At 54.0% G+C, this 16097-nt stretch overlaps 7 protein-coding genes across 7 annotated transcripts; 3 read left to right on the top strand and 4 right to left on the bottom strand.

The window, feature by feature from the left end:
* The first annotated feature begins 263 nt into the window (after positions 1-263).
* Positions 264-2256, top strand: BJX67DRAFT_242730 (uncharacterized protein). The gene is made up of 8 exons (XM_071026127.1): positions 264-766; positions 817-836; positions 882-918; positions 969-1039; positions 1090-1391; positions 1436-1510; positions 1556-1623; positions 1676-2256. Exons 1-8 carry the CDS (start codon positions 580-582, stop codon positions 2047-2049), a joined length of 1134 nt encoding a protein of 377 aa, XP_070889576.1. The 5' UTR covers positions 264-579; the 3' UTR covers positions 2050-2256.
* A 291-nt stretch (positions 2257-2547) lies between these two features.
* On the top strand, positions 2548-4240 carry BJX67DRAFT_377948 (FAD-binding oxidoreductase; the record flags this gene model as incomplete). The annotated part of the gene is made up of 5 exons (XM_071032248.1): positions 2548-2847; positions 2899-3002; positions 3048-3393; positions 3439-3680; positions 3736-4240. The coding sequence occupies 5 exons, from the start codon at positions 2548-2550 to the stop codon at positions 4238-4240; spliced, it is 1497 nt and encodes a 498-aa protein (XP_070889575.1).
* A 529-nt stretch (positions 4241-4769) lies between these two features.
* BJX67DRAFT_377947 (lytic polysaccharide monooxygenase auxiliary activity family 9 protein) lies at positions 4770-6009 on the top strand (the record flags this gene model as incomplete). Its single annotated transcript, XM_071032247.1, has 2 exons — positions 4770-4950; positions 5036-6009. The coding sequence occupies 2 exons, from the start codon at positions 4770-4772 to the stop codon at positions 6007-6009; spliced, it is 1155 nt and encodes a 384-aa protein (XP_070889574.1).
* A 32-nt stretch (positions 6010-6041) lies between these two features.
* On the bottom strand, positions 6042-7265 carry BJX67DRAFT_377946 (ketopantoate reductase family protein; the record flags this gene model as incomplete). Its single annotated transcript, XM_071032246.1, has 5 exons — positions 6042-6620; positions 6692-6894; positions 6966-7020; positions 7075-7168; positions 7225-7265. 5 exons carry the CDS (start codon positions 7263-7265, stop codon positions 6042-6044), a joined length of 972 nt encoding a protein of 323 aa, XP_070889573.1.
* A 676-nt stretch (positions 7266-7941) lies between these two features.
* On the bottom strand, positions 7942-8683 carry BJX67DRAFT_377945 (uncharacterized protein; the record flags this gene model as incomplete). Its single annotated transcript, XM_071032245.1, has 2 exons — positions 7942-8391; positions 8462-8683. The coding sequence occupies 2 exons, from the start codon at positions 8681-8683 to the stop codon at positions 7942-7944; spliced, it is 672 nt and encodes a 223-aa protein (XP_070889572.1).
* A 2515-nt stretch (positions 8684-11198) lies between these two features.
* Positions 11199-12431, bottom strand: BJX67DRAFT_377944 (HNH endonuclease signature motif containing protein; the record flags this gene model as incomplete). The annotated part of the gene is made up of 1 exon (XM_071032244.1): positions 11199-12431. The coding sequence occupies one exon, from the start codon at positions 12429-12431 to the stop codon at positions 11199-11201; it is 1233 nt and encodes a 410-aa protein (XP_070889571.1).
* Positions 12432-13155: 724 nt separating this feature from the next.
* On the bottom strand, positions 13156-14732 carry BJX67DRAFT_242704 (uncharacterized protein). The gene is made up of 2 exons (XM_071026126.1): positions 13594-14732; positions 13156-13532 (listed from the first exon to the last, which is right to left on the bottom strand). The coding sequence occupies exon 1, from the start codon at positions 14644-14646 to the stop codon at positions 13603-13605; it is 1044 nt and encodes a 347-aa protein (XP_070889570.1). The 5' UTR covers positions 14647-14732; the 3' UTR covers positions 13156-13532; positions 13594-13602.
* Positions 14733-16097: the final 1365 nt, after the last annotated feature.

The following is a 16097-nucleotide window of genomic DNA, read 5'->3' as shown; positions in this document are numbered from 1 at the left end:
TCGCGCTCGGGTCCCCGCGCCTTTGCCGTGGTGGATCCGTCCTTCTTCCACCTCTGGATGGTTGCCCACAACCTGTACAACGTGACTGCAACCAGAAAGATATCGTGAGAGTTATCAGATATGAATCTGTATCGCTCTCCGAAAGGTGAGGGACGAACAATTGAGTGCGGAGCTCCATGTCCAGTTGCGACTTGATGATGAGGGACTTGAAACGTCGTGTGGATCTGTCACGGACCCACGAACCATTGCTTTTACGAGGGCTGCACGAATCTGCTCGACTCGTGACTGGGTCCGGGGTTGGGTTGACAAATGGCGTAAGATGAGGGCTACGAGCCGAACGAGAGCGGAGCCTCGAGAATCTGCGGCAAACCGTCGAAGTTTACTTCAGCATGGGGAAAGGTCTTCCGAGGAGCATTATTTATTGAAATCGATCTGCCGCGTGGGACCGATCGACTTTGTCCTTATTCTGCCTCGAGGACACTGTCAACCCGGTCAATGGGAGAATAAGAACCGTTGATTCCCTGGGCGCTGGACCGTCCTGTCTTTGGAGGGGTGGAAGTGGTCAAGGCTACTCGCATCATGTCTTCAGGTCCCGTTCCAGCGTTGCCCCCGCCAAAAGGGCAGACGTCTAATTTTGTCAATCCAACATCTTGTGGTACAAAGTTCATCATTGTGCATGGGGTATTCTTACCAATTGCCTTCGCTGCACTGATGATCCGTGTCTGGACTCGAACTTTTATTGCCCGTGGCTTTCGCTGGGATGACTGTAAGTATCTCTTCCTGCGGCGGAAGGTGTTATACTAAGTGATTTCGCAGGGTTCATGATTCTTTCATTTGTACGTTCTGTGTCTAACTTTTGGTTCAGTGGCTAACTAGAGCAGCTGTGCTCTTGCGCGTTGAGTGCCGTGACGCTGGATAGTAAGTGGCCATAACTATGCCCTGATTATATGGTCATCTAACGGTGGCAGTGCTCAGATGGGGGTTGGGGGTTCACATGTGGGACGTTCTTGCAACTGATGTCTCACCGTCATTTCTGAAGGTGAGCATGGCACGGTTACGTATCGGCCTCGGGAGGTCTAACATAGCCAGCTTAACCTCGTCGCCGCTATTATCTACTGTGCGGGCACCGGGTTCCTCAAGGTCTCGGTGCTCTTGTTTTACACGCGCATCTTCCCAAGCCGCAACTTCCATAATGCCGTCTGGGTGCTCGTTTCCATTGCAGCTGGGTACAACATTGCCAGCGTGTTGGCCAATATCTTCAGCTGTAACCCAATTGCAAAGAGCTGGGACCTAAGTATCACACACGGAACGTGTATGGACCGGCCAGTTTTTTACTTTGCGAACGCCGCACTGGGCATTTTCACGGACTTTGCTACTGTTTTGGTTCCAGTGTAGGTATCCAGTCCCTGAGGCTGAGCTTAAGCTGACTGGATAGGCCATGGTTGCGAAAACTGCAGATGCCTCTGCGGCAGAAGATTGCTGTTGCCTGTATCCTGGCCACGGGGTGCTTGTGAGTCTACTCCTGGAAGTTGTCTGACTATTCTGACCAAAACAGTGTCGGTGTTGTTAGCTGCATTCGTCTTTCTAGCCTTTACACTCTTCAGAATAGCGACGACTTGACATGTATGACATTCCTCGCTGTTGACATGACTATTATCATGGGCTGACGGACTAGGGACTACGACCAACGCCTTGCTGTGGTGCATTATCGAACTCAACCTTGGAATCACGGGCGGCTGCGTTACGGCCATGCGACCGTTCGTGAGACGCTACTTCCCCCGTCTACTCGGTCTGTCATCGCAGAGTAGCGGAAACGGGTACCCTTCGCACCCTTCTCGAACCCACGGCCAGTCGCACCCCCTCCACTCGTTCCCGCGCGCCAACCAGCAAGACTTTTCAAACCAACGGCACCAATACTCGACAGTGTTCAAGTCGGGCGCGGACAATTCGAGTGAAGAGCACATTCTCTCGGGACCGCAGGGGAAGGACGTGGACGGGATAATACGCACGGTGGAGATTGATGTGAAACAATCAAGAGGACCTGCGTAGACTTGGGTCCCGCCTGGGTTTCTGGCGCTGGGTTGGATAGGAAGTAATGTTGGATGACGTTTTTGGCGATAACACTCAATAATAGTAATCAATGATCTACTCAAGGACTGGAACCGCAGCAGTTCGCGGTACTGGAAGCTTCATCCTCTGAGACTCAGTGGCAACCACCACGGAACAAACGCTGGAATGAATCAAATCGACTGCCAACCGTGGAAAGAACGCCGAACCTCCAGCTTGAAGAGCCGAGGAACAGCCGGCTGGAGCTTCTCCACAAGACTACTTTAGCTCGTTCGTCGCTAGCAGACTTGAAGATTTGAGAAAGCAGGCCATCTCGGGGGGTCCGCACCGCTGATTGCGCTCCACCAGCGAGGCGTCCGGCGCCTCTGCCCTCCGTGCCCTCCGCGGCTTCTCGCAATGTATTTGTACCTCTTTCTTGCGTCCATCGCTGCCCTGCTTCTTTCCCTCACTCCCGTCGCCGAGCACGTCGCCGATTTCGCCATGCGTGTCGCCGCCACCCTGCCCCTGGCAGCCATACTGTCGCTGCTCAGCCCCTCGTTCGCACAGCCAGATTTCCTGGGGTGCAATACGCTGAGAAGCAAGCTCTCCGACTCTGTATTCTTCCCCAATTCGACTGTCTACGACAATGAATCGCAGAACTTCTGGTCGAATACCGAGATCCTGTCGCCCGCGTGTGTTTTCCGCCCGGAGTCGGCCGAGGAATTGGGGATGGGGATCCAGCTGCTAGAGAAGAAGAGTGCGCCGTTTGCTGTGCGCGGCGGTGGGCATATGGGGATTCGAGTACGCTTCTTCAATTTTGAAAGCAGGGGGTAGAAATTCTGACGAATTCAGGGGTCGAATAACATCGACAACGGTGTTTTGATCGTCATGTCGGCGCTGGATACTCTCGAGCTATCCGAGGATCAGGCGATTCTCTCTGTCGGTCCGGCATATCGGTTCGTCTGTTCCTTCGCATGAGAAGCGAAAGCTAACCGAGTTAGGTGGAGTGATGTGTATTCGTACCTCGAGCCGTACGGGCTAACAGCCGCAGGCGGACGCCTCGGACCTGTCGGTGTCCCTGGTCTTCTCCTTGCGGGGGGCATCAACTTCTATGGCAACCAAGTCGGGTTTGGATGCGATACCGTGGTCAATTATGAGGTTGTTCTGGCCGATGGGTCGGTTGCGCAGGCCAACAAAGACAGCCACCCTGATCTCTTCTGGGCGCTGAAGGGCGGCAGCAGCAACTTTGGCCTGGTCACTCGGTTCGATGTGCAGACGATCCCGTCGAAGAAGGTCTGGGCTGGGTCGTACACCGTGTCTGAAGAATATGTCAACGACTTCTTGAAGGTACTTCTCTTCTTGTCTGATCGTCGAATGGATGCTAATGGGTAGGCCATTGCCACGTTCGCGGCCGACATCTCCGACCCCAAGACGCACATCGTCCCTGCACTGGTTCCTTCTCCTGAGGTAGCGACCATGGCGTCCGCAATCCTCTTCTACGACAGCGACGAGGAAGCGTTCCCGGAGGCCTTCAAGCCCTTCACCGATATCCCCGCCGTCGCCAGCACGCTCGACTTCAAGACAGTCTCCGAGTTCGCCGCCGAACTCGGCCAAATGGTCGTCCACGGCATCAAGTGCGTCCTCCCTCCCTGAGGGCCCCTTCTAGTGACTCGAAACTAACCGTGGAAGTGACGTCTTTGTCGCCGGCACCGTCACCGGAACCACCTTCGACGAGCTGTATCGCGGCATCAGCATTATCAATAGCACCTTCTTCGAACGCCTGCCCAAACTGTACGCGCAGGTCCCAGCCGAAAACATCTTCGTCATCCAGCTCGACTGGCAGCCCATCGGGAAGCTGTGGATGGACGCCTCGGCCAAAGCAGGCGGCAATGCACTGGGGCTCGACGCGTCCAAGGTGTATCTCGCATACGCAGAGGTTGTCGAGTGGACGGGCGTCGGGTACGATGAGATTGTGATGCAGTGGGTGGAGGAGACCACGTATGCGATTAACAATGCGACACAGAAGGCTGGGCTATACGACGCATTCAACTATATTGGCGATGCCGCGGGCTTCCAGTCTATCTTTCCGGGGTACGGAGCTGAGAACCACCGGCGTCTAGTTGAGACTGCGCAGAAGTATGATCCGACGGCGGTCTTCCAGAAACTCATGCCTGGTGGATTCAAGGTTTACTAAGTGTCTTGGATATTCTGTATATAATCCACGTGGAGAGACCTCCTCCAATCCAAGCTAGGTTATCATTCTGAAACTGTCCAGGGCCCTTCCCCAGTCTGACGGCCTGAAACCTGGCTCTGATCCCCAATTCCTTATTGGCGCTGACACCGGCATTGGGCCTGCCTAATAAAACTGCAAACGCTGTCCTGAGACGAGGACTGTAAAGACTCTAATTTGGGGTTGCACTGCTCAACAGCAAAGACAGAGGGCAAACGCCACTGTCAGAGAATTGCCTTCCACAGTCGCAATGACGCCCTCGTTAACTCGAAACACTCATACGATCGATCGAATCGACGGAGCTGTCGAGTCCTTGGCGGCGGACAGATGAAACATGCAACGCTCTCCATGCACCTCACCTTAATGTGTTTGACACAGAGCTCGGCGCGTATATCTGATCTCTTTTCCTCAACATCTTCCTGCTCATCCGTACGTTCTTTACCTTCTTCAGTCACTCCCTGTTTTGCTGCTTCATTCACTCCTTCGTCGCACCATGCACCTCATCAACCTTTTGAGTCTGGCACTCACCCCCCTGGTGGCCGGCCACACCCTCATGACAACCCTCTACGTCGACGGCGAGAACCAAGGCGACGGCGTGTGCATCCGCATGAACCGGAACCCAGAGAAGGCAACGTACCCGATCTCCCCGCTGGCAAGCGACGACATGGCCTGCGGTACCTCCCCCCTCCCTCTGAGCTCCTATTTTTTTTTTTTTTTTTGAGAAAGAGAGAGACTGCGATGCTAATACTAAGTCGACAGGCTACGACGGCGAAACAGCCTCGAAACGCATCTGCCCCGTCCCGCAGGAGGGAACGCTCACATTCGAATTCCGCGAGTGGCCGGACGGGACTGAACCCGGTGCCATCGACGAGTCGCACAAGGGCCCCTGCGCCGTGTACATGAAGCGCGTGCTGCACGCGACAGACGACAATAACGCGGCGGGACCCGGGTGGTTCAAGATCTGGGAGCTGGACTATGACCCTGATGATGGCGACGGGGGGAAATGGTGCACGGAGAAATTGATTGCGAATAACGGGTTCCTATCTGTCCGGTTGCCTGCCGGGATTGAGGGCGGGCCATACCTGGTTCGGACGGAGTTGTTGGCGCTGCATGCGGCGCAGGATGAGCCTGCGGATCCGCAGTTCTATGTTGGGTGTGCGCAGGTCTTTGTTAAGGGGTTTGAGGGGGAGGGAGAGAAGCCGAGGCTGCTGGAGGGGGTTGCTGTGACGATTGACAAGAGCACGTATGATCTTGATGTGCCTGGGTTGACGTTTAATATCTACGACGAGAAGCTGGCGCTGCCGTATCCGATGTACGGACCGGCCGTTTACAGGGGGTCCAGCAGCAACAGCGGCAGCAGGGATGAGAATGCGAAAGAGCTCACGCAAGTCCGTGGCCTAAAGCCAGATGGATGCATCCTGGCGCGCGATGACTGGTGTGGCTTCGAGGTCTCGGACTACAGCGACGAGGAGGGATGCTGGGCGTCCTCGCAGGAGTGCTGGGACCAGGCGGATGTGTGCTGGAACACGGCGCCGCCGACAGGCAACAAGAACTGCCAGATCTGGGAGGACAAGTGCAGCAATATCGACGATAACTGCGAGGCTGGCAACTGGGACGGGCCGCCGGATAAGGGGAAGGTTCTGACGCCGGCGTTGAAGAAGGTTGGGGGGTCTATAGAGCCGTTTACCAAGGTGGGTCGTAGCTCCCACCGTCGTAGGACACATAAACACTAGATCTATGGACAGGCCGGATCTATAATCCAATTTCAATGACCTAACCCCCCCAGGAGCTGCCGATTCACCGCAAGAAGCAGCACATACAAACCCTCCAGCAACGGCGTAGGCACCCCCCTCTCCCTACCTCTCTTCAGCGGTACCCCAAGGATAACCTCGATCTCCATCCCCCGTCCACACTCCCGATCCATCTGCATACTCGTCCGCACCTTCCCCATCCCCCTGACTCTCCCCATCAACTCATCCACCAACCCCTCCTGAACAGGGACCCCGCACGCCCTCGCAACGGCCATAACCTCCCCCATCAACCGCCTTGTATAGGGGACCGCTTCCTCCGAGGATTCAAGCCACGACGCAACATCCTGCATCGTCAGTGTGGTGATGGCGTTCCAGGCAACGTTCCAGACGACCTTTTCCCACCGCGCGATCTGGATGTTGTCGCGCACGGTGTAATTCGTGCCCCCCGCGTCGAGGAGCGCAGTGAATGTTTCGAGTCGGGAGTGTTCGACCGTCTGGTCGATTCCGTCGTTCGGGAAGAGGCCGAGTTCTGTATCCTCTGGGCCTGTGTGCTCGATTATACCGGGTGACGGCTGCGATGCGCCCACCCAGACCTGTCGTCGTACACTTATCAGCCAAAATCCCGAAAAGAAAACTCAGGCAGGAAAGCGAGGGGAAGGCGTACAACACCAGAAATCACAGTCGCTCGCGGGAACCTCCTTCGAAAGGGGTCCTCGTTCCCGACGCCATTCTGCAGCACGACGATTGTCGTGTCCTCCGCGATGACCGGGTCGAGCGGGACGATTGCCCCCTCCGGGTCGACGGCCTTGTGTGCGCAGACAACGAAGGCGAAATGTGTGTCCGCGGCATCGGAGGGGTGCCGAATTACTATCAGACAAGTCATTACAGGGGATGTTCATCTTGGTTGTGACCTCTTTCTTGGGGAGGGTACTGCGTACCGCGATCCGGATGGAAGGTGTGCCGGCCGTGGGTTTTGCTATTCATTGAGATGCCCTATTCTTATGAGCTCTTGACCGATACTGTGTATGTATGAGAGGAGGGAGGCACATTCTTCACCACGGCATCGTAATTCGACCGCGCGACAACGGTCAAGCGCACTCGGTCGGCGCGGTTCAGGATGAAGGCGTAGAAGGAGCCGATCCTACAGAGTACAGAGTATCTTGTTAGTACAAGTCTGCTCGAGATCGGGAGACTCACGCTCCGAGGCCGTAGAGAAGGACATCAATCGAGTCCGCCATGGTACTGTTGAATGATGGAAAGTTGAAGATGGACGCGGGGTGAAAACGATGAACGAGGATGTCGGGATCGGAGGACCGCCGAAGGACCGATATCACTCATGATAAATCATGGCTTCTCGTAGCGGAAGAGGAAAAATACGAAGCAGGCTCTTTGAACGCACCAAGTATAAACACTGCTATTTCCACAGGGCTATCTCCAACTCCGCGGGTCATGTGGCCCGGCGACCATCACCACCGAGTCACCGACGCAGCGTCGAACAACCAACCAAACATGACACTATTTTACAGAAAGCCACGACAAAAGAACAGCGCTCGCAACTCTCAGCACCAGATAATCCAGATAAGACGCTAAATCATCTAGCTTATTTTTCCACACTATTTACTGAACTCGTCTTAGCTTCACCATTATGGCTACTAGACTCCAACACCACGATGAGGTGCGAGTTCGTAGTTGGAGGCCTGGTTTGAAGACACAGGCTGTACTGATAGCAGTACACGGAGGGGGCAGTCCAAGAAGACAGAGTCCCAGGCCACAATCCTAACCCTCCAGAAGCAAAACACCGAAGGGGGCAGTCCAAGAAGACAGAACGATCGCTCATTCATGTCTCAGGCCACAATCCTAACCCTCCAGAAGCAAAACACCAAAGGGAGCAGACCAAACAGACGGAACGATCACTCACTCACCCATGTCAATGTCATGGTCACTATCCTCCGGGAGAGGGGGGAACTCCTCCCTGTTCATTTCCGCGAGCTGCTGGCGTTGCTCCTCAGTGAGCTCAGCCTGTGGCAGGGGCGGCGCTGCCTGCTGGGGTGGACCTTGAGTGTCCGAACCCCCCTGCCCATGAACTTGAGGCTCTGGGTGTGGAGCCGGTCGGAGAGCCAGAGCCACTCCTTCGGCTTGTGGTTGTGGCTGTGGTTGCACGGCGAGTTGCTGATCCTGGCCCTGCTGCGGTTGCTGCTGGGTATCTCGCCTTTGTTGCCTGCGCTCAACAATCGGCACGCGTCTTCTCGGCCGACGACCGCGTTGTCCACCACCGGGTTGCTGGCGTGCAGGAGCAGCGTTGCGGTGAGACTGGGGGCGCTGCCCTCCCTTGCCCTTGCCGCTAACGCGCTGCTCCACCCCGATCTGCCGTGGTGTCAGTTATTCTGGGAGGCATGGTATTGCATGTATGTTTAAAGCCCAAGGGCACACTTACCAGCAAGTCGAGCCCCCTCCGTATTGTGCGCAGATTTGACAGCCGGTCGTGCTCATCGGTGGTGTGGTCAGTTTTGCCACATACCTCACACCGTTCCTGCCTCTTCCTCTTTCCGCTCGGGACCACTGGTTTGTCTGGAGGCGGATTCCTCCGGCCTCCATCACCACGATCACCGGGAGGCTTGCCACCACCACCAGCAGCCTGGGCAGCGGGGGGGGGCATGTTGGCTTTGCGCGAGGGAAGCCATTCTTGGAAGAAAAGAAATTGTAGAAGTGAGCTTTCTTGGTTACAAAGATCTCCAAGGGTCTCTACGTCGTCGAAGTGCTAGGCTTCAAATGACTTGTGAGGAGGGAAGCAGAAGAAGAAGAGAAAGAGAAAAAGAGAAGAGGAGACAGAGAAATACACAACATGGCTATAACACAACTCACTCCGCGTGACGCGCCTTGACGCGCCTCCAGGGCTCGAGTTTTCAATTTCCGCTCAAATTCTCGCACGGTTCCATTTGGCATAGCAGATAGGTATCCTTGTCCTCACCAGGGACCACTCCAATAAACGGTTATCACACTGATGTGCATGTCCCATCAAGCTAGTAGTCAACTAGCTTATACCCAACTTGGTATTCGAACCTAACTCCTGATCCCTAAGCCCTTACAAGGCAGAGATCAAGATGCTCTCGAATTGAGCTTCCTGTCCGTATCGAGAAGACGTCGATCATCCTTGTAAGAATTGATATCCCCAAGTGAAAAATCACAGAGCCTGGAGAAATAAAAAGTTTTTCAGAATGGACTAACCAATCTCAATCTCTGCTAGGGAGTCCCATGGCCCCTAGAGCTTGAGAACAACCGCCCCGGGTATTACATCCATGAATTCCGTGAATTCCGCCGTATCCTCCCTTGAAGGCTGAAGAGTCCCTATATTCTACTGTAGACCTTCCCCTCGCAGAATTGCGAGTTACATGACATAATTAAGGGAGTAAAAAGTTGGTATCCTGTAGTTAGTTATGGTCTTCTCAACGTCAAACCGCTCGAAGTCCATCTTCACAGCTGCTGTATGCGATGGGGGAATATATCTTGCCGTGTTGCTCTTTATCCCGCTCATTGCTCATACCCGCGATTGTTGTCGACTAGAGTATTTTCTACCTGGTACGGAGCAGAGGGTCCCTCAAGGCTTATGGTAGGACCTTCCGAACAGAGCATATCAGAGGGGAGCGTCTCCGTCAATAGGGAAGATCGTTTCGACGACAGGGCGTCTGTTGACCGGGTGTGTTGGCATCGGCCCCACGCCTCAGTTTTTCCATACCACCTTTTCTCGAGCTGTAAAGTTGGATTCTCTTGGTTGCCTTTCTATACAAACTCTCACGAAATTCGAACCATGGAACCCCTCTCAACCAAGGAGATCGTGGGGGAGGCAACAGACATCGGCGTGGCCTCGGGAGGGGATTATTCTGGAATCTACAGTATACTTGGTGTAATCAAATTCTGAATGAAGGCTTCTGATTGGTTAATTTAAACTGATATCTAACCAATTTTTCTTGCATTTTCAATGATTTGGACCTTACCTTCTTGCATACTCAGCGGAGTATTCTCCCAAAAGGTTGTCCGTGAAACGGCCCGCGGGCGATAGCTCTACGATGCCTGAGGCGCTGAGGCAGTATACCTAGGTGAGCCTCACTTCGGCGAAGCTTTGTCATCCACACACCACACACCACGCAAAGCCTCGACACCAGCTGTAGCGAGATCGTTCCCTCTTCACACTTCGAATTCGATTCGGTTGCCTACCTACCTTCATCCAAGGGCGTAGTTGGAGGTGCAGAACAGTCCAGAAAAACTGTCAGTTTGATGCCAAGACTCCCTGTCGACGGACCTCGGGAGACACCTTGCTTGGCCAAATTAGGAAATACCATATAGGGTCCGCGGCTGAGGTCCTTGTCGCCGAAGCCTGTCGACGGAGACCTTCTCATCAGAGGGCATTGGAAGCCACTTGGGAGAGGCCGAAGGTTCCGACAAAGGCAGGAGCTAGTTCCGGCCAGACAACATAACAAGCTTTTTCCGTCGGCCCCAGAAGGGTATGTCCACGGGTACACCCAGTCTTTCCCACATTCGCCCTTTGTAATCCCCCACAGAGGTCGTGGGCTAGGTACCTCGGGATGTTCGTACCCACCTCGCTATTACTATTTGGTCATAAGTTATTCCGTCTACATTCGCACTCTGCTGTGGTAATCCATGGAAGCTACCTAGTTAAACGACTAATCAGTGCACAATAAGTACATTAAGAGATGAAAGAAACCCGGAAGTCCCGGAATCAAGGTGTATGATTTGGTAGAGAACATGTGGGTGTAAATTACTTTAGGTAGTTACGAGAACACCCTTTTACAGAAGAACTAAACCTAACAGCCCGCAGTAGAGGGCAGCGGAAGGAGTAATAATGCTCCATGAACTCGTCTTAGCTTCACCATTACAGCTACTAGACTCCAACACCACGATGAGGTGCGAGTTCGTCGTTGGAGGCCTGGTTTGAAGACACAGGCTGTACTGATAGCAGTACACGGAGGGGGCAGTCCAAGAAGACAGAACGATCGCTCATTCATGTCTCAGGCCACAATCCTAACCCTCCAGAAACAAAATACCGAAGGGGGCAGTCCAAGCAAACAGAATGATCGCTCATCCATGTCAATGCAAGGCCACGATCCTAACCCTCCGGGAGAGCGGGGAACTCCTCTTCGTTCATCTCCGCGAGCTTAATGAAATACAGGGTCGTCAACGATATCGAAAGCATCGTCAGATGTCTCTGCGAGCTCCCTAACCTTCGACGACGCCCTGGAGGCCCGGGCAGGGGGACGGTTCTCGCTGTCGGTGGGCTGGGTCGAGCGGCGAGTTCGGATTGGCAGCTCCAGAGGCTGCAAGGGCTGGAGGACTGGGCCTTCCGAGCCTTCGAAGTCCTCATCAAGCTCGTCGTCGCTGACATCTGCCATGCCCGCCATAGCAGCAACGCGGTTCAAGACCCACTGCATGTGCAGCAGCTCAAAGGAGGGGAGAGGCTTCGTCTCCGGGTCATCAGTGGTCATTGTGATCTCATGACCGGAGCGGACGATTTCCTTGGTCTCGCGGTCGACCATGTAAGACCCCTGGGGTCCTGACTCGAGATCGTTAGGAAGTGAAGGAGCGGTAGTCATCCTTACTAGTTCGTACTTCCTACTGGGCAACCACCAGAACCTCAATGTGAGGGTTTTCCGGTCCTTTGAGATCTCTACTGGCTCCAAGGCAAAGCGTGCCTTGCCCCAAAGTTGGTGTGCCAGAACGTTGAGGGTCAACATGTTCTGGCATACTTCGGTCCCTTGGTCACCGAAGATGTGCGTTTGCCAGTCTTTAATGGTCGTCTCCGACCAGAAAGTTCCCAGGATCCCCCAAAATTGCTCTTGGGCCGTGTCAGACTTCTGGCCCAGCGAGTACGGGTAGATGTGGCAGACCTCAATGGGTTCACCCATCTTCGTGAGGACACAACGTTCGTTGTCCCGTTTGCTTGCCCGATCCTTTGCATCGGTAGATCGGGGCACTCGTGGGGACAGCCGTGGAGGATTTACCTGAGGGTCCTGCAGTCGTGGAAGCTTGCTGCGGCTCCTTGACCTGGACCTGTTGGCCACCGAGGTCCCCCGGGTCATTCTAGAGGACTCTGAGACCGGGGGGTCGGCGGGGTCGGCGGCTTCCGATCTTGCTTGCGGGCGGGCAAGCCACGCCTTCAAGGCGTTCCTGTTCTCAAGACTCTGGAAACCGGTCTTGACAAGACCTCTTCCCCGGAGCCCTGATTCAGCGTCCTTTAAGTGGCCACGGAGGACCTCGATGTCAGCAAACCACAACATTGCACATGTTGCGGTGTTGATCATATCCAGCCCAGTTACCTTCCTGAGCTGCTCGATCAGCTCAGCCCTTTCGGGCGACTGAAGCTCACGTGTGAGGCTGTCAGTAGAAGCCATTGCTACTACTACTGCTGGATGGTGATGGTGATGGTGATGGTGATGGTGATGGTGTTGGTGTTGGTGATGGTGTTGGTGATGGTGATAGTCGCTGTTCTCGTGCTGGTGTTGCAGAGGTTGGTAGCTTTCAAGTGGAAATGACAAGCTTGGTGGATGAAAGCTCTTGTGGGATCCGCCGTTAACGCTAGTACGTTTTGGGATACCTAAGCGGGTCAGTCGGGAAAGCCAAGAAATCACGTGGACGCCACCGCCTGTCGAGCGGACGGATGACTTACGGCATTTGCGCTTGTCAACCCATTCGAACTCGTCGACTTTCCTCACAGAATAGTGCGATTCCATGATCAACGACTGGAACTGTGCGGGCTTTGATGATTGACGACGTATGGGTTCTGACGACTCGCTATCGAGCAAGGATAGTATGAGGAAGGTAGTGGGTATGACCTTGAGTAAAAATGCTGCTCGATTCAACTAAAGAGGATGGAATAAATTCGCTTGAAGACTTCTAGGTACAGGGAGGTTTAAGCTCTATTTATACGTGCCTGAAGGCCGATAGATTGCCACCTGTTTGATGGTCATATGCGCTTGTTAACGTCAAAAGGCAGTATCTCAACGGTCTGATAAGGCTTGGAAATCATGTCCCATCCGAGTTTGTTCTGACAATGCCTGCCTCGTTTGGGCGGGATGGATCCCGCACTGGTGGCCAGACTGTGTTGAGTTTTTGACATGAATCATGGCGATGTGTGATGCTGGCAGGTGACAAAGCCCAACAGAACTAGTCTTCTGTCAAGCTCTATCCACTGTGCTGCTTGACTCAACACTTTTTCACTTTTTTTGGTCCTGTGAGGAATAACATTCAACATTCAGGAGCCTGCCAATAGTACCATACAGTAGGTGATTACCCGACGTACAGCATATACAAGCTTTTGCTAGCTCTAGGAGACCAAGAAAAGGCATGAGATTAATTTACAGGCATCAATATATATATATATATGTCTTAAGGAGCCAGAACCTGGGACGTTGAAAACAAAACATACCCCCAGGTTTGAGATAGTTGTAAAGGTGTCCTGGTGATGCTGTGCATCCTGTGCCTGCATAATCGACCTGAAGATGATACATCAGCCCAAGGCTGGTTGTCAGTCAATAATTGTACGGAGCATCATACATCAGAACTTCAACCCCTCGTCATCTCGCGGGAGTGGATATACTCCTGCCGCTCCGCAGCCCACGACGGTAATACCTTCGACAGGGGAACCACCTCCGTTGCATCGCGTGAATAAACATCTGGGTCAATAGTGCGCACTTTCGCGCTCGTAGGAAGCGACAGGCCACCTTCATCCGGGAGACCCTCGCTCTCGAGACGCTCCAACGTCCTGCGGTCCTCCTCGTCCGCCGTGCGTCGCAGCAGCTCCCAGAATTCCCAGTCGGAATGCTTCCACAACTGCTCCTCCGTGATCGCTCCCTGCCTGATCACATTCCGAATGACCGCCCCAGTGCGTCGGTACATATCGAGATGTGCTCTGTTTGACCAGACCTCCCTATCAACCGCGATATACGCACGCGACAGGCGCAGCGCCAGGTCAACGTCCTCCAGCACCATCAATCGCCCAGGATGAGCACAGTCCGGGAAAGCACGCAAAGACCCCAAAAGCCGCCGCACCTCATCGAGCGACAACTTCCCAAACCCCACCGCATCCCGCAGGGCATAGTCCAATCGATCGGCACACAAATGCGGCGCCGGCTGCTCGACGAGCGGGAACAAGCTCTCATCTAGCACCTCCCCCGCAAGCAGGCCATGCTCCCCTAGCATCCGCGGTAGGTCCGTCAGATCTCGCACGTATCGATCCTTGTGGACCTCATGGAAACTCTCCTCGCCGGGCTTGGACAGCGCCCAGTCGACCACGTGACTGAGCGTTGTATGGCTGATGTCGTGGAGAAGAGCGGCGACCTGCTCGTCGACACGGGCGCCTAGGATGCGCACGAGCAGAAATGCACCGACAGAGTGTTCGAGCCGGGTGATTTGGCGGGTATGGCCGAGGAAGCCGGTTACCCCGTGTTGGCAGATGCCTTGGAGGCGAAGGACGGGTTGTGAGTGGAGGAGCGCGACGAGGACGGGTTCCGATATTAGGTGATCTCCGTATAGTTCATCGCGAATGAGAACCTCTGTCTCGGATGGGTAATCAAATATTTGGAAATAGCCGGCTTTGAGAGGAGGCATCTCTCTGTTCTTATCTGGGCGTGGAGTGCTGCCTGTTGTTACTTTGGTGAGGTGATGACTCTGAGGATGCTGCGCGGCGAGGAACAATGATTTTCCTCAGGTTGGGAATACTTGGATGTAATGTTAAAGAATTTATGCGTCTGCCAAGTCGCCAGGAGTGAGTTGGATCGTTCATCGCCTTGCAATTGGGGTATGTGACTGGGCGCTGGGTTGTCTGACATGCATCCATACGCTATTTAGTTCTACTCTGATCCCGGGCACAGTACACAATTTTGGCATATTTATTTGTACGCATGAGATTATAATTTATGTATTTGAAAAGATCCCCTCGATTGTCCACGAATTGAAGCGTCTCTCACACAAATATGCGCAGAAGATGGCCATCTCGCTGGCTCTTGTGCACCAACTATGTTCGTAGCATAGAGCCAGTGGCAGCATCAAACCCGAAACTATGCTTCCTAGGTGCGAGCTGTGTCTGACGCCGGCAGCTGTACCTTGAATTCAAGGCATACTCCCCGGCCTATGCAGCTCAGATGTTGTCTTCCCCGAAGGAGCCCACTCTCAGCCGAAATGGCGTTGCGGTACAGAGCGCGGCACTTCCATTTGGAAGTGCCAATGCTACAGGTTAGTTGTTTCTCATACTGATGGAACACTGGTATCACGGAGAAGTTAATTATGCAGATACTAGTCCCGGAGACAGAACGCCCATGCCCTGGATTTCAGTCTCTCAAGCACATGAGACTAGGCCTTCGGCGATGACGTTGAATCAAGGAGGCTCCTCAGTCGAGTAGGAAGTTCCGCACGAGCCCTGTTGGCACCTTCGTCTTGCTTCGCCCTCCACCTCTGAGTCGGCCAACACATCCTCCGAGTCGACATGCATCCCATCATCTGTATTCATTCTCAGTCTGAGATTGGCTTTGATTCACTCAGCCTTCGGGGCAAGGTACTTATGTTCGAACCCCGCACGATTGACATGGAGATTATTGGATCACTACGTCTCAAACCTATGACGAAGAAGATGATTGCCAGCCTCGCTGCCAACTCAGAGAGATCGACTCACCCAGGTAAGCCAGAATCTGCAGATGAGTGTGCGGGACTTCGCTCAAGGCTGAGTTTGAACGCATAGGAACACTATATCGTCCAAAATCCGGACGATTCGGAGGCTGGAGTGCGTCATCAACACGCTGACAGACTCGGGCGCTGGCTGTCTCTCGACTGTCACGGCTGAATTGGCCAATCGCAGGGAGAAAGTATGCAGGCTGCTGCTCAAAGGGAGGGTGGTACAAACGGTATACTGGAGGACACTGCATGGCTGGGCAACAGAGTCTCCATGCATCCATCTCTCTGCTGTTGTTCAGCCTTGTCAGGAGAGCTGCATAAAACCCCCTCCCCAACCCACCATCTTCCCCCTCAAACGTTTCTCCAGACACAAAGACGAGAATCCCGGAAAG

The sequence above is a fragment of the Aspergillus lucknowensis genome, assembly GCF_044049455.1.
Source record: "Aspergillus lucknowensis strain CBS 449.75 chromosome Unknown BJX67scaffold_5, whole genome shotgun sequence".
Classification (NCBI taxonomy): Eukaryota; Fungi; Ascomycota; class Eurotiomycetes; order Eurotiales; family Aspergillaceae; genus Aspergillus; species Aspergillus lucknowensis.
Note: the sequence above shows the minus strand (reverse complement) of the source record. Positions and strands in the feature narration are given on the sequence as shown.

Coding starts and splice junctions, on each gene's coding strand:
- BJX67DRAFT_242730 (XM_071026127.1), top strand. CDS start 580: ATGTCTTCAGGTCCCGTTCCAGCGTTGCCCCCGCCAAAAGGGCAGACG. Junction 767..816: donor TGGCTTTCGCTGGGATGACT/GTAAGTATCTCT, acceptor GTGATTTCGCAG/GGTTCATGATTCTTTCATTT. Junction 1,040..1,089: donor TCTCACCGTCATTTCTGAAG/GTGAGCATGGCA, acceptor TAACATAGCCAG/CTTAACCTCGTCGCCGCTAT.
- BJX67DRAFT_242704 (XM_071026126.1), bottom strand. CDS start 14,646: ATGCCTCCTCTCAAAGCCGGCTATTTCCAAATATTTGATTACCCATCC.